The sequence below is a fragment of the Physella acuta genome, unplaced genomic scaffold, assembly GCF_028476545.2.
Source record: "Physella acuta isolate Inbredline_101_S28 unplaced genomic scaffold, ASM2847654v3 ptg002220l, whole genome shotgun sequence".
Taxonomy (NCBI): Eukaryota; Metazoa; Mollusca; class Gastropoda; family Physidae; genus Physella; species Physella acuta.
This window is the reverse complement of record NW_026733720.1, coordinates 1-16,000: the sequence shown is the minus strand read 5'-3', so window position 1 is coordinate 16,000 and position 16,000 is coordinate 1. Positions and strand designations below refer to the sequence as shown.

General features: G+C 35.8%; 1 protein-coding gene and 1 pseudogene across 3 annotated transcripts; both read right to left on the bottom strand.

Moving 5' to 3' along the window:
* Positions 1–839: 839 nt before the first annotated feature.
* Positions 840–10,981, bottom strand: LOC131932573 (GA-binding protein alpha chain). 3 transcript variants are annotated; one of them, XM_059289497.1, is made up of 10 exons: positions 10,875–10,981; positions 6,654–6,815; positions 6,136–6,310; positions 5,709–5,862; positions 4,869–5,009; positions 3,898–4,110; positions 3,489–3,563; positions 3,193–3,276; positions 2,824–3,056; positions 840–2,686 (listed from the first exon to the last, which is right to left on the bottom strand). In XM_059289497.1, exons 2-10 carry the CDS (start codon positions 6,803–6,805, stop codon positions 2,414–2,416), a joined length of 1,500 nt encoding a protein of 499 aa, XP_059145480.1. In that variant the 5' UTR covers positions 6,806–6,815; positions 10,875–10,981; the 3' UTR covers positions 840–2,413. The 3 variants fall into 3 exon arrangements, with proteins under 3 accessions (XP_059145480.1, XP_059145482.1, XP_059145481.1); XM_059289499.1 differs by having other exon boundaries at positions 2,833–3,056; XM_059289498.1 differs by lacking the exon at positions 10,875–10,981 and adding an exon at positions 10,543–10,644.
* A 3,726-nt stretch (positions 10,982–14,707) lies between these two features.
* LOC131932572 (manganese-dependent ADP-ribose/CDP-alcohol diphosphatase-like) lies at positions 14,708–15,545 on the bottom strand (annotated as a pseudogene).
* Between the last annotated feature and the right edge of the window lie 455 nt (positions 15,546–16,000).

The window sequence follows — 16,000 nt, the reverse complement described above, 5'->3', positions numbered from 1 at the left end:
TTAAACACTTAGGTCCTACAATGCTGCCTTTAGATTAAGGGAAATAATTGAAGTACATTTTTCCCCTTAAAGTAAAATAAAAAAGCTGTTTAAGTTTTAGGGACAAAGATTTGTTTATTTCCCTTTAAACACTCACACCATATATTCTTATATTTCTGTTGACCAACCACTCATCATGCAACCTGCAGTGCTTGTAACAATATCAACATTTATATCAAATATAAATCATCTCATTTATGAAACGTACAAGTTCAGAGAAAATATTCAATTACAAAAGTGAACAATGTAATTACGTAGCTTCAAACATTTAAAAAATTCCCTCCAGTCTAAGACCAAACAAAAATATAACATCTCAGCACAAAATATGAATCAACCTAACCTACTACACCTAAACAAACAAGTATCCTGGCAATTTTTGACACTAATCACATCAAAAGCTTTAGTGATGTATTTAGTAAAAACCAACAGTACCTAAAATGCAACAAAAATTTTTTTTTCTCCATCTTATGTTTTCATAAAATAAAATGGACTATAAAGATTTTAACTTTAACAAGAGAAAAATAATGTCTACTTATTAAAAATGTTTTGTTTCACTTGTAGGAATGTAGATAGTGACAAAATGATGCATAAGGTACAGACAATAACATGTGGAGGTTGGATATTTACATAACAATGCAAGCATATGCTAAGGTCATTCAGCTAAGCTGAAGAGAGAATAGAACACAGCATCCAATGATGATTACCTAGTATAGGCAATACAGATAGCTGTGTGCTAGAGTAGAACACCCTATGTACAGAATCAATTAAAACTGGGACTAAATGAGGAACAGAAAGTGGAATTTAGTGATGTTCATATTGAAACGTTTAATTGTAGTATTAAAATATTTGAAGTTTTGAGAAGCTCAGTATCTATAGTATCATTTTGGGAGGCCCAGGGGTCTAAAATTTTGGAAAGCGTCAAGTTTTAGTTTCTGAAAGCCTCAAAGTCTAAGATTGTGGGAACTCAATGTCTATAGTTTTGGGGAGCCTCAAATGTACTTTAATTTTAATTCCCACATCTAAAAGCAGAGAACTAAAATATGACATCAAAAAAGGAAGATAAATACCTACAGCAAGAAAGAAGCAAAAAGTTCTGGTTAAAGCATGCAAACCTGGGATGGGAAAAAGTAAACACACGACAACAGAGGGGAGGCTAAAAGTGGTGAATAGGATCAAATTACGGGCAGCTGTGTTTGAAAACAGGTGAGGGATGAGATACAAAGCTACATTAGCCCAAAGGTGCACAGATATGGGATCAATAGGTGAAAGAAAATAAAACATTTTGAAATAGTGAGAGCTAATACTTCTAGGCAAGATTAAATGATTACATTGACTGAGTTACTAGGCAAGCCAACACTCTAAATATCTGTCTGGGCTTCAGACCACCTGGATCTGGAGTCAACAAAAATAAAATACGCATACATTCATTTCTCAACCATGGTCAATGTGTTTACTGTTTAGATTGCATAATTAAACAACCGCTTACATTTTTATTTGCAATAATAATTTATTCATCAAAATAAATTTTTTGAGTAAACATAACATCCAGAGTTCTCTTGCATATTATTTACAGTAATGGTGAGAAAGGAACAAAGTGATTTGGATATCTGTACAAGAGCTACAGTGTTAAGTCATTGTACAACAATGAGAGCATGACAAGATCAAACTATAGGCACAGTGTACGCAGCATATAACAGCTCACTCACAACACTCTCTCTCTCTCCAGGCAAATACAACATCTTTAAAACAATTTACATATGTACATCAAAGTTAACTAGTGAACCTCTGTGAAACAAGAGAACACTGGTTCTATGGCAAGTCAGTCGACACTGACTGGGGTCACTGCGTACAGAATTTTAATCATTTCCCCAGCTTGACCTGAGCTTACGAGCTCATCAGCCAGGACCCTACTCTATATCAAGGCCATGTTTTCTTTTCCTCCTTCTATTCTGGACTAGGTACAGGTACACATTTCAGGTTAAAAATAAATCAAAATTGATTTATCCACATACAGGGACGTCTTTACATGGGGCAGGAGGGGGTGGGGGGACCCTAATCCAGCTATACCTTGTTACAACAAGAATGTAATTAATACATCTGAAAATAAAAAAAAAATTCAAAAAATAAATAAACATAACTTGCAAGGACCACTTATTGCTTAATAGGTAAATAAATCAGTTACCTTAGACATCTGACATTTAAAAATCAGAAAACAGGCTTTCTATAAACAATTATTTACCGTGCATGAATGGAAATGACTTAATGTACCTTACTATTATTACATTAAAACTCTGGAATTACAACTACACACCCCTATCACCCACTATGTTAAACAGCCAAAGCATTTTACGGAAATTTATACGGGTTCATATAGTCAATCTACCGTCTGCACAACCTGCGTCCGCTGCTCAATGATGCGTGACGTCGCTGCCTGCTGTTCAATCAGCCTCGCTGCTGCGTGCGCGTCTGACTTGATCGTTGCAATGAAGGCTCCCCTTGACCTCATCTGGTGGGACTGGGGTGTGCGCCGATCAACCACCGACATCTCCTCAGACGTGCCCACAAGCCTGCTCAGCTCAGCCGCGGAGTACCCCAGCAGCATTTTCAGATCACAGACAAACTTGTAGACAAACCTTTTCCCGTGAACCTGTGGCACGACCATCAACACATACAATACATTACAGCCCAAGATGATTAACATGAAAAAAAAAAGTCATAACTACTTGCGATGAACAAACTCAGAACAGGATAGCCAAGGAAGAATGGAAAATAGAATGGACTTACATTACGTACCTTTGCGATCATATCCCCGTCGTAGTAGTATCTGAGCGCCCTGGACAATTTTTCATAATTCATGGTCGGTTTGTTTTTGCGCTGCCCCCACATCTGAGCCACGACCTCCGGGTTGACCAGCTTGAACTCCCCCTCGTCACCGACCCAGGCGATGACCTCTCGACACAACTTGTCGGTCAGCAGCTCCAAGAGAAACTGCCACAGCTGGATCTGGCCGTTATTGCCTGGAACATCCAACTCATCAAAGCAACTCATTTAGACAATTTACTTTTCACTAATTATTAAATCATTATTTATTTGTAATATGGGCAGTAACTTTATTTATAAATAATATCTAAACCTTAGATTGTATTTACTTACCTGTCCTGTTCCCTGGCGACATCCTTTCTTCTCCTGTTATTCTAGGCGACCGTGGCCTGTGTTTGCCAACTGATCTTACACGACCTTAAACAAAGGTAAATTAAACATAAAAACTGCAGGAAGGCTAACTGCAAACTTTCCTTCAATAAATCATAAATTATACCACAACACAGTTGAAAAAAGTGTTGAGATTAATGAGTCTTAAATACATTCCAAATAACTACAATAAAATGAGACAAGGTGGCAAGTTTTAAAAACATTTGTATGAAGAAGATACATATAACAAAGTCCCATACCATATTTGCTTTCTGCATCTGATGTGGACACTGTAATGGTGGTTATTGCATGAGGTGTGGGCTGCTGCATCACAGCTGAAACACAAAGAGCATTACATAGAAACAAAGTGCTAATACAAAAAAGAAAAAAAAACAAAGCCAATACAAAAAAGAGCAAGCTCAGCTACATGGCTAGAGAGGAATGTAAACACCGCCTTAGAACCCTGTCACAATAATGATACACCACATTATTTTTCCCCAAGATTAATTCTTGCATTGAGAAAATATATTAGAAATTATAAGAGGCATTTGCAACAGTCCCTTGTTTTACCCTTAACTAAATGAATTAAAATTTACAAAAAAAAAAGTTTATCAATAAGGAGAACTATTTATAACTAAAATAACATGTATAATGGAAACTGGTACTCACCAACAAATTTACATTTTCTAAGAAGTTCTAAATGTGTCCAGAAGATGTCCCCAGGGTCATTTGGGATGTGTTGAACAAACTCTGGGTGGGACATGGCACACAGCTGTTTCCCATTGAAGTTGAACTCATCAATGATGACATTCTGTAGGCGAAACTCTTTCACTGCCCACTGGATCCAATGCTTGACATGTAATTCACTCCACTCAGCAGGATCTGTAAGGAGAAAAACATTCATTCAACCTTTAGTTACGCCAATTCACAGAAAGAGTGCACATGTTTATAACATGGGGACGACAAATTAGAACACAGCATTAACCAAGATCTGGGAATAACAAACGAAATACTGTAACAAGCTGCATAAACTAACAGCCATTGTTTACATATGTATATATCATCTTATCCCTTTCATGCCCAGGACATCCATAGCTGGATGTACTCAAAAACATCCTAGATACTTGAACCCGGTATCCGAACTCGAGACATTAGGGTTTACAGATGTAAGCTCTACCATTCTATCATGCCATCCCATAAAATCTATATACTTCAAATTATTGCAAATAAGGCTGTAACGAAGATTAAATTCTTATTGTAATATAATAGGCTGTCACTTCTCTTGACAATTAGGCCTACTTAAAAAAAACCTGAATTAAAACTGAAAAATTAAAGAAACTATTCTCAGCAAATTATTACAATTAAAATATAAAGAAATCTAATAATTTCTGCCCAACTCAGTAAAAAATGTGTACATTATTTATGCAAATCCTTTAATTATTTGAAAATTAATGTAAGTTATTGGGTGTAATTGAAAATTGTGATTTTTAAATGTAAATCATCAATATTACTTATCAAATCAAAATATTAATAAGCATGCATGTTTCAATGTTGTAGACAAATCATTAGAATTGTTAACTTTAACACTAAAAGATACTATATTTGTACCTTGGTGAATGAGGTGCAAGAAAATATTTTACCAAATGGTATTTTTAAGCGTTCCTGGTCCCTTCTGAAGCTCTGATCTACAATCCACCTGGTAACATTCTCAGACTCTTCTGGCAATGGTATAACAACTTTTGCATTCTGGGATTGGCTGGACTGCATGGCTTGCTCTGCCACTGGAAAAAGGTAAATTAAAAACAACTGTATACAATTTTAATTTAAATATATAAATTTAAAACATTTTAAGCTGATTTCTTTTAAAGTAAAATTAAACTTTTGATTGAAATTTTTTAAAATACTTGAGTTATTATATATTGAGAAATATATAATGTGATTTAAGAAATTAAGTATTTGAAAATATATAACACTAAAAGTAGAATTATTATCCTTGTCTTTGAATTCTATGAATATTCAAGAAGGGTTTAAAAAATATTTTGAATAGGCATTGTTTATGTAGTTCAAGACCCCAACTTATCAATTCAACAAAGAATGAGGTCTATCACATAAAGGACTATAACTTACTAGCATATTGTGTTTAGAAATCATACTGAGATTAAATTAACTGTTTAAAAAAATGGACTCAAATATTTTCTCTGAAAAGGATACCTTGGATAATAATTTGATTTTTAAAAAAAAATGTAAAGTTTGTTGTGCTAAACACAAAATATTTAGTCAGCAAACTCGAAAATTCTAACCAATGTGAATTTATTTTTAAAATCTCATTGTTGGCAAGAAAAGACAAATTAAGATGATTCTGTTTTAATGACTAAATGATTAAAGAAAAAGTTTGAAAATTTCAGGGATATCAAAATAAATGTCAACACTATTTACTTTTAAAAAAATTTCATTTTTATGTCTGAATTAAAAGAAGGTACCATATTTTTCTTCCACCTCGTCCTCTGCTGTTTTTAAAATATCCAGGATGTTAATCTTGGGCTTAACACCTGGCTGAGATTTGACTTCTAAATTTATCTGTACCATTCCCTCCCCTTGCACACATTGATCTACAAGACTTTTGTTACTGTCAAGCTGAAATAAACAAATAAAATTGATACAGTACATAAGTAAATTTAGTAAGACTAATACGGTACAACTTGTATAACATTTGCTAAATATTTATAATAAAAAAATTCAGCTAGAACAAATAAAAAAAAAAAAAAAAAATTATTATCCAGGCCATGGTTTTGAACCATTTTACACATTTCTTCTTTTGCCATATATGAAAACCAGAATGTGAGTAATATTTAATTAACAATTGAAAATTTCAAATTCTTTATTAAACATTATATAACAAATGCTCACCTCTATAGAGTCCTGTAAGTAAAACTGATGATCTGCTAAAGAGCATTGCAACCTGATCTCTAGCAACCTTTTGAGGGTGGAGAGTGGTTCAGCAATATCCATATGCTGGATGATCAAATTCTGATACTGTGGTGGTGGTTGCTGGTGCTGAATTATTTCTTCCTCGTACACAATCCTAAAAAAACACAGGAAAGATTTTATTATAAATACCAACAAACAGGAAACTAATAATCCTAAAAAACACAGGAAAGATTTTATTATAAATACCAACAAACAGGAAACTAATAATCCTAAAAAACACAGGAAAGATTTTATCATAAATACCAACTAACAGGAAACTAATATTATAACTAGATAAAATTTTATTATAAATAAAGAAGAAATGTCGGATGGTTTAAGTTGTTTGAAAAGTCCTTGGATAATCCAAGTTACCTATTTTCATGGTTTACATTAGGTTCTATATAAAGCTTAGTAGTATAAGGGATAAAGCAGGACTAAATTTTAAAAATATCACTCACCCATCATCAAGGCAAACTTCTTCTTCTGTTCTCTGGCGTTTGATATCCTGAACAGGTATCTCTGTGACAATTTCTGTGATTACTTCTGTCTCTGATGGATCTACAGCTTCCGCCACCACCTCCATTAAACCTGGTGATGCTGCCCGCTTCATTTTGTGCAGTCTTTAAGAATAAAAAGAAAAATATTGACTTTTGGCCTACATTAATATTTGTAGGAATGCAAAATTATTTACAGTATTAAAAACATGTTTGCTACAACAGAAAATGGTTTAAAAGGTATTCCAAAAACCAAAAGTCGAAAGCTAACTAGAAAAACAGATGTACTGTAATATCATAACAGAAATGCCCACCCCTGTCAGCCAAAAGTAGGAACAATCATGCCTAAAAAGAGGCATTTGAAGCCAAAAAGAGGAACATATGCGCGGACGCTACTTTACTAAGTCAAAAATAAAAATAATTAATTAAAAAGTAGTCTAATGACATTAGTAGGCTTTTAGTTATATATAACTAGTCTCTAGGCTACATTTAAACACTGCTCAATGTCAGCTTACATTTTTTTTAAAAAGACAACCAATAACTTGAGACACCCCCCCATAAAAACCATAGCTTTGACATTATTGATTTGTTTATTCCTGCCTTGCTGTGTTCTAGGCTATATGAACAACAAAGGCTGAAGGCTTCATATGTAATATAAAATATAAGTTAAGAGCTAAGACCTAGCGATGAAAAACGTGGGGCGCCGAAGTAAAAGTTATATTACTATTGACTAGATAATACTATTGACTTTTATTAGGGAGCTTGTAGAGAGTCAACAGTATTAGAAACTGTAAGAAAATCACGGCGCCCCACGTTTTTCATCGCTTATAGTAGAGTGATCGCTTGCATTATTGTGATGTATAGCATTTATTTTCTACTTTATAGTTCAATCAGAAAACGTGGGTTTTTAAAAACTTTTTTATTGATAATTATTTTCTACTTTTTAGTCTTTGTCTGTTTGTTTGCATTCAAATCTTGCTATCGATTTTATCTTCTCGCATTCACTTTTGTTTTGGGTAAACGAAGACAACTCGTAAAAAACACGTTGTGTGAATACGTTACTGACTAGAACACATACATTTGAACCCGCGCCGAGTGGGATAGCAATCTTGTGCCCAACCACTCGACCATATCGTCTCCCCCATACTGGCCACCAGTTGTTACGTTCTGGTTGTTTGTACACAAACACCGCATGACAACTACTCAGTAAGCAAAAAGAGGGAGAGTACCGAACCTTGTTTTCATCAAATTACAGTTACTGGGTTATGTCCCCTTTTCCCTAGTTTTTGTACAATTATATAGCGGTCTAAAATGATCAATAAAATGTTTCCATGGATCAATTTAGTAATAATAACAACTGAATATTCTATGGTCATCGGAAACAAAGCTTCCCTGAAAATTTCAGCGCACTAGCTAACTGGGAAGTGTCCGAAATTTCGATCGCAAGATTTGATTGGAGAACCAAACAAACAGACGCGAAAGCAAGTTAAAGAAAACGTGGGAAAAAAAACGGGGCGAACTTCGACGAAAACAGGACGGTGGAACAGGACATGATTTTTTTTTAAAAGCAGAACAACTCCGCTTTTGGCGGGACGGTATGCATGTCTGTAACAAGTAATATTGCTTAAAGGGTTTGGGTTCAAGACTAGAGTTATGGTAGTGATAATAGAAAAATTGTATGTGAACTGACTGTGTTTTTACAAGTGTCAAACATCTTAAATAAATAAACTGAGATATATTAAGATTTGTATTTAACCAATAATATAAAATCAAAAAGATGGATATAAGACATGTACTTAATTAAGATGCCTACTATTGTGGAGAGATCCTATATCGTTAGTGCAAGCAAGAGTAGAGATTATTTAGACCTCCAAGCTCAGCGCTTTATCTCAAATTAAGTACATTTTTCTGGATGGAGCCAGTGAACTAATAGAATGAATTTTTGTTTCTGTTTATAAAATTCTGGACAACTATCTCATTTTTCAAAACTACTAAGTAAATCCATAATAGGCATATACTTGTACCCCTTAAATTAGAAATAGACTAGACCTATACTTCAGAAGACTGATGTTTTTTTTTAACTTCTGACAAAGGGGAGGGATTACTGTTAAAATGTGACATTATTTGATTTCTCAGGTCATAAGTGGATAAAACAATGTTGGTTTGAAAATCATGTGACATAATCTTACAGGTTATGAATGTTGTCAAAATTGATAATTAGGACTAATTAATTATAGGTCTAATTTTATGAGTTATGAATATTCATGACTGTGGTCTTAGGGGTGATTATAGGGGACGTAAATATTAGCTCTTACACAATTTAATCAGACTTTTATGTTATTAAATCATGATTTGATTTATACTTGTACTTTATGCAAATTTAATCAACCGCTCTCTTTTATGTATTTGCACTTTACAGTTACTAGTAAATCTCTATTTACTGGCAACCATTTTCTAACTGATTTAGGCCTTACTAAAATTTTTATTTCTAATCTACCAACATAAATTTCAAATATGCTACATAAAAATTCATTGGCCTATTTATTTGTTTTGAAATCTATAATTTAGTGTTTCTTTTTACTTTTTATGCATCATCATTATACGGGACAATATGCTCTAGCAAAGCATTGGATAAAATTCTGTCTACACTTAGCAAACTTTTGGGGGGAATTTTTATACCAGTGTACGACGATCTTCTTTAAAAAGGGGCTTCAGGTTACTGGTAGTTACATAAAATACACAAATGGCTGTCGGGAGAATGTTTACACCGGTGTCTGATAATGGAATCTTCTTCAAAAAAGGGGTGTTAGGTTACTGGTAGTTAACTAAATACACACATGGCTGGCTAATGTCAATGCTAACCCTGTCCCTAACCCTAACCCTGGTCCAAACATACGCCTAACCCTAATTTCTAACCATAAAATTAGTCGAGATTACAATACTACTAACAACCCAACACCCCTTTTTTTAAGAAGATTCCATTATCGGACACTGGTATCTATAATCATCCATTTTTTTATTTATTAAGAAGGGGTAGTCTAGATCTAGATTTAGTTTTTTGAGTGTGAATGACATCTCTATTTAAGAGTCTAAAAATCAATTCAAATTGTTATAAAAAAACTGAGTATGCCAACTAGATCTAGATAATAAATAGGCCGAAATAAAAGTTCTAATAAAATAGGCCTAATAATTTTAGGCTTTTAGGCCTAGAGATTTCTAGATCTAGATTGTTTTTAGATTAGAATCAAGATCATTACTATTAATTTACTATTAAACTCAGCTCTAGAATCTGTCGGTCTTATTCTACACAACAAACAAAAACTACAGGTGTCTCATGTCATTCTAAGATTCTTGAAGTGATACCAATACCAGCCAGTACTCTACTAAAATCCTAATCTAAAAATATCTAGGCTAAATAGTTTCTGGATCTAGTATGTCAGTCAATACTAGATCTAGATTTAGATCCAGATCTTATAGTAATATAGAGCACATACGGACTGATACCCAGGCACCAAGACGTTAGGTTGGGATCAAAATTAGAAATCCATTTTCATTGAAGTCCGTGTGGTGTGCTGTGTTGCCAGTGTGTAGTCTGTGTGTGTAGTAATCAAATTGGCTGCACATGGCCGCCAACGTGCAGCCAGCCACCATATTTGTCAGGATTTGACATTAATAAATTGAATAGACACAAATTTACACAATGAAATAATAAGTTTAGGCCTAGATTTCAAAGTGCAGTATATCAACATTCAACAATTAACGAAATAAAAAAAAGAACTGGCAAACAGGTTTAAATTAAAATGTGGCGGCCCTGACCGATAGGCGCTAGGGTAACAAAAGTAGGCCAACTCACCACACAAAATGGCGGAGTTGTGGAGTATAAGGTCGAGACTGATTTCGACATTTTGGTATTAAACTATGAAACTACGAATGATCTGAAGTGAAAAAGAGTCTTTTTTCAAATTAGAAAATATTAAGAAAGGAAGAGGAAATGCTCAAACAAAACGGATGTTTATGAAGAATACTTCCGGCCCAAACTCCCCACGTTCAACATCCTGTTATTGGAGAGGGAGAGATGCAACGGCTTTAACACATTTTAGACTAATACATTTCACATTTTAAGTCACAAATATAACTTAAACTGTAAAAAATAAATAAAACATATGCATTACAATAGAATATTACCTTCACTTTTTACATAAAAGCACAAATATTATATGTAAACAGCGGTTATTTTTACCGGAAATCTGAGAAACGGAAATGGCATCAGCTCAAAAATGTCGAGCCTTTATTTTTGTTCACGTGACTAGACCTACATGGGGTCGCAACCGGTCTGCGCATGTCAAGTTTATTTTTAGCTGTGATCGCTGTGATTAGGCCTAGAAGATAAGGCCAAGGGCTGGTCAAATATACTGAACCCAAATAGGCTACTAGACTAGATCTAAATAAAGTATTATAAATGCATTTAAAAAAAAATATAATAAAAAAAATCTTAACCTAAAGGCTAGATCTATATATCTTTACTAACTATACTATTACGATATTTCGAGTCTTTTTATTTAAAAGAAACGCAGCCCTCCGAGAAACCAGGCCTACTTTGTTTCGTTTCCTTGAAAAATTAAAATTGTGACTACAAAGTAGCCCACCCACCTTATTTAGATTATAGTCTAGATCTAGATCTAGATATATTCTGAACTAGGGATCTACTTCAATCTAGATTAGTTCTAGTCTAGTTCTATAGTCTAGAATCTGAATTAATCCTGTAGACTTAGTTATCAAACAAGAACCAATAAAATTAAATTGGATTAAAACAAATTAGAATATATTTGATTAGATTAGAACAAATTTGAATACTACGACTCCTGGAGGTACGCAAAGTCCAATAAAATAAAAAATGATATAGTTTCACATCCCACAACTCCCTTAGCCTAATTGCCTTAACCTAATTTACCACAAAATAGCTAAACACAGAAAGCTGTGTACCTATTGTTGTTGTAAATTAGGTTTAAGGCAATAAAGTGAGTTGTACACGGCGATGATGTGCGAACTTCTTGTTAGACTAGTTCTCAGGTTGGTGAACATCCTGTAGGTTTAACCCCCCCGTAGTTAGGATTTGTTAAAAATCTATGTAATTCTACACTGGGTATTAAAGGAAACCTATGATTTCTTCACCGACAGGCTAACTCTTCTAACAGCATCTCCGTGTACAATCTCACTTTATACCGGCATTTTTTTTTTATTGCAGACCCGTTGCTCAGCTGTAAGCATAAACAGTGAATGATGTGGTCCCAGCCTTCAGAATGTTTTTTTTTTTGCTCCAAATTTGTCTTTACTAGTAACCTATATTAGGCTACTCAACAAGAGCAGACCTAAATTAATACATTACATTATTATTCTTTAAAGTAATTAACTCTCACTATTTAATAGTCTATTATGCACTAACATAAGGTCCTACATCATAGTCTTTAATATGTCATTGGATCATGTCGTATGTCTATAACATGTCTATGCCATCTGAGTTATTATTATTATTATTTCGATCTGCGTATAATAATCATTAAAAAGTTTTAAAAACCCACGTTTTCTGATTGAACTAAAAAGTAGAAAATAAATGCTATACATCACAATAATGCAAACGATCACTCTACTATAAGCGATCGCAAACGTGCGCTAGCTAACTGGGAAGTGCTCGAAATTTTAATCGCAAGATTTGATGGAAAAACAAACAGACGCGAAAGCAAGTTAAAGAAAACGTGGGAATAAAATCCGCAGAAGTCTACTGCACGGAGAGGCTCAGTAGAAAAACAACTAACTAGAGCAGGACTATCTTGGTGAATTGCCAAGAAATTTTCCAGATACCGGCAAAAGTGAAAAGAGCTTTCGGCCCCTTGTGTTCTTGACCTCGGCACCAAAGGAAAACTAGATCTAGTACTTTTTGGTTCATTCCCTTGTCAGGCAAAATGACTCCAAGGTACTCCATGCCTGGAGGGAATATGTGAGGGAAGGAAAGGGATGAATGTACACCGTACCCTGTCCCGTTTGGCCATGTTTACTCGTGTTGTGAGTTGTGTAATTACCTGATCGGCCCGCTTGTACTTGTGTACGGGTATAAAACTACGAACAGGTGTGTGGCGGCGTGGTTGAATGCCTCAGTCCAGCGTGTCACATCTACCAGGTTAATGTACTGTATGGGATGGCGTAGTTTAATGATATCCCGAAAGTCTCGCGTTCGAACCCGGGTACAAATCAGTAGAAGGTCTCTCAATCCAGAGGCGTAGTAAGGGGAGGGGGGTACATATGGCCCCGGGCGCCGAGCCTAGAGGGCGCCAAAAATGGGTTGAAAAAAAATTAAAGCTCAATTTAGCTGCAGTTTTGCATTATAAATATAAAAAAAAATAGGGGGAGGGGGGGGGGGCGCCAAATTAAAATTTGTCCCCGGGCGTCGGGAAGGGTCGCTGCACCTCTGCGTCAGTCCACCCAGCTCTGATGTTAGGGAAGTAAAGACGGCTGGGCATAATGTTGATCACACTATCCCTTTATATGCCGAGGTCATTGAAACGGATGAACACTACTTGCCCCATGAATTGCCAGGTTCGAAAGGGAACTTTACTTACTACTTTACTTTAGTCCTGTGGCCACTGTATCTTAGATGTGTGGACTCTTGTGTTATTCAATAAGAATAGACTGTGTTTATATGTGTGCAGAGAGTTATTAACTTTAATTTAGTGTTGCAACGAGCTTTTATTTTATTTAGTCTTGTGTTCTCGTAACTATTTGGTGAATGTTTGTCTTATATGTTGCGCGACGCACTTGATAACCCGTAAAGGCGTGTCAGTGTGTTCACAACAATGCTATTTTACAATTCGGGTTGTTGGACATGACCTCCGTCTCAGCGTTGATGTCCACACCATATGCTGTAGTAGTTCTGTCCTATAGGTGTTTTAATTCTACTCACTCGCCTTTGTAACTGGCTAAAAAAAAAACAAAGCACAACCTCCTCTCTTACTCTCTGTAAAAGGTAATCAAAACGACCACATACACAAGTGGTACCTCATCAAATCGGAAATCCCCCCCCCCCCCAAAAAAAAAAACATCCAATACAAGTACCCCCGATCCCCGTCAAATAAGTCAAAGTACACCAGGCGTGGTATAATGATAGATCATTTGGCCACTATTCCAAAGTTCTCGAACAGTTTTTTCCAGGCATCTCTACGAGAAGGGGGGGGGGGGGGGGGGGGGCTCCGGAGACAGTCTACCGAAAATATCAAGTTCCCCCCCCCCCCCCATCCCCTGAGAAAAAAAAAGTCAGGAAGAAACACTGGTCTCGAATTCAGATCTCGGTTTGATCTTGCGACTGTAGGACGTCCCTGAGCACACCCAGCTCTGATGGGTACCAGACTTACGTTGGGGAAAGTAATGGCGGCTGGTCATAGAAACGTAAGAACTCTACTTCATCTGCCCAATGGTTTAAAGAAGAGTCTTTACTTTTTTTTTAAAAGTAGATCAGACAATATGACGCCGTGTGATGCTACTGGTTGTTGTCTATTCTGTATTCCTATTTATCTCATTTTGTATTATAACTATGTAATTTTTTTTTTTTTTAATTTTTGAGTACTATGGTACTGCTATGTCTTTACTACTCAATTGCTTTTTTAAATGCTGTTATTACGTTGTTGTTGTTTTTTAACGGCCTTGGTGAAAAAAAGCCTCGCGCCTACTTTTGTGACAGTTATTGAATAACTTGTATACAGTCAGAGGCGTAGCGACCCTTCCCGGCGCCCGGGGACATACTTTCAATTTGGCGCCCCCCTCGGGAGCAAATTTTCAATTTGCACCCCCCTCGAACTTTTCATTTGCCCCCCCCCATCCCCTCAAACTTTCGATTTGCACCCCCCCTCTCGAACTTTTCATTTGCACCCCCCTCAAACTTTCAATTTGGCGCCCCCCCTAAGGTCGGCGCCCGGGGACATATGTCCCCCCCCGCCCCCCCCCCCCCCTCGCTACGCCTCTGTATACAGTTATGTCCGGCTGGACATTGATGTAATCTAATCATGAATTAATAACATTATTTAATAATCTCATTTTTAGACATTTTTAAAATGCTATTCAGCATTGCAAAACTAATTTTTTAGCAACTCAAAATACATTTATACAATATACTTTAATTGATGAAATATGTTTGTAGATATAATTATGACATTTTCTTCCTTTGACTGAGCTTGCTGCAACACTTGAGAGAGCCATTGCAGCTGCTTCTCACTGATGCCGCCATTGTACGCCGCCCACCTCTTCTCCAGCCCGCTCAAGCCCTCAACACTGTTGATATCCTCGTTCTTGTTTCTATCTCGCATCCACATCTGTGCTGTTTTGTAATTTTCGTCCTCTAGGCTATCCTTATATCCTAAAAGACCCACCTCGTACATGTCAAGGGCAACAATTCTCAGTTTTGGATAAGGCTAAAATGTGTAGTAAAGATGATTTGTGGCTGTCTCTATACTGAGTGAACTGTTGAGGCTTGATGTCAGATAAAAAGAACGGTTCAAATTGTAGAGTTCGTGATTTCCAATGACGTGGTAGATAGGTATATGGAGGGAATTTAAGGGATGCAGAGCTGTACTGAGAGCCCGTTTACTGTTGGTATCACCCCCAACGTTGTTCTTCCCATCAATGAGATCCCCAAGCTGCAGAACAAAAGCAACCGGGTCATCCAAACGTTTCTAGCAGGTTTAAAGAATTTCGGTTGAAGCGCTCTCTTGTTTTAGAAAAGTCTTTACCATCATCACAATCTGCATACTGAACATCAACTATGATGCCAATTGTGATGTGTGGCTTTTCCCTTATCGGTGTTGAGGCCATTGATTTTTTAAAGTGCTTACCAACAACTAAAACAAAAAGAAATTTAAAACAACATTAGTTTTACATTTTTCAAATCTAAATCTGTTTTGGCAAGTAATTGACAAATTATTTCAACGTAGCTGATTTAAGATAATTCATTTATGGATATTTTTTAGGACAGATTTCATAATCAGTGGGGTTTATTTACGTAAGAGCAAGATTCAGACCTTTATATAGAGATGTCACCAACAGATCCTGGATTGAGATGCAGGACAGAGTATCTAACACAGATATATAGAAAGGGATAAAGCAGGAGCCTATTGCAGCTTAAATTAGAAGGAAGAAGTGGCTTTGAATTGAGCAGATGCTGCATCAGACGCATACAAATTTGACATATTTGGTGCTTGATTTAAGCTGTCTGTCTATCTATCTATCTATCTATCTATCTATCTATCTATCTATCTATCTAACTATCC

Bases quoted from the DNA above. Each gene is read 5' to 3' on its own strand.
- LOC131932573 (XM_059289497.1), bottom strand. From the start codon at position 6,805: ATGAAGCGGGCAGCATCACCAGGTTTAATGGAGGTGGTGGCGGAAGCT. The intron at 5,863-6,135 runs GTGAGCATTTGT...TGTTTATTTCAG, and splicing joins ACTTACAGGACTCTATAGAG to CTTGACAGTAACAAAAGTCT. The intron at 3,057-3,192 runs GTAAGTAAATAC...TGGATGTTCCAG, and splicing joins GTCGCCAGGGAACAGGACAG to GCAATAACGGCCAGATCCAG.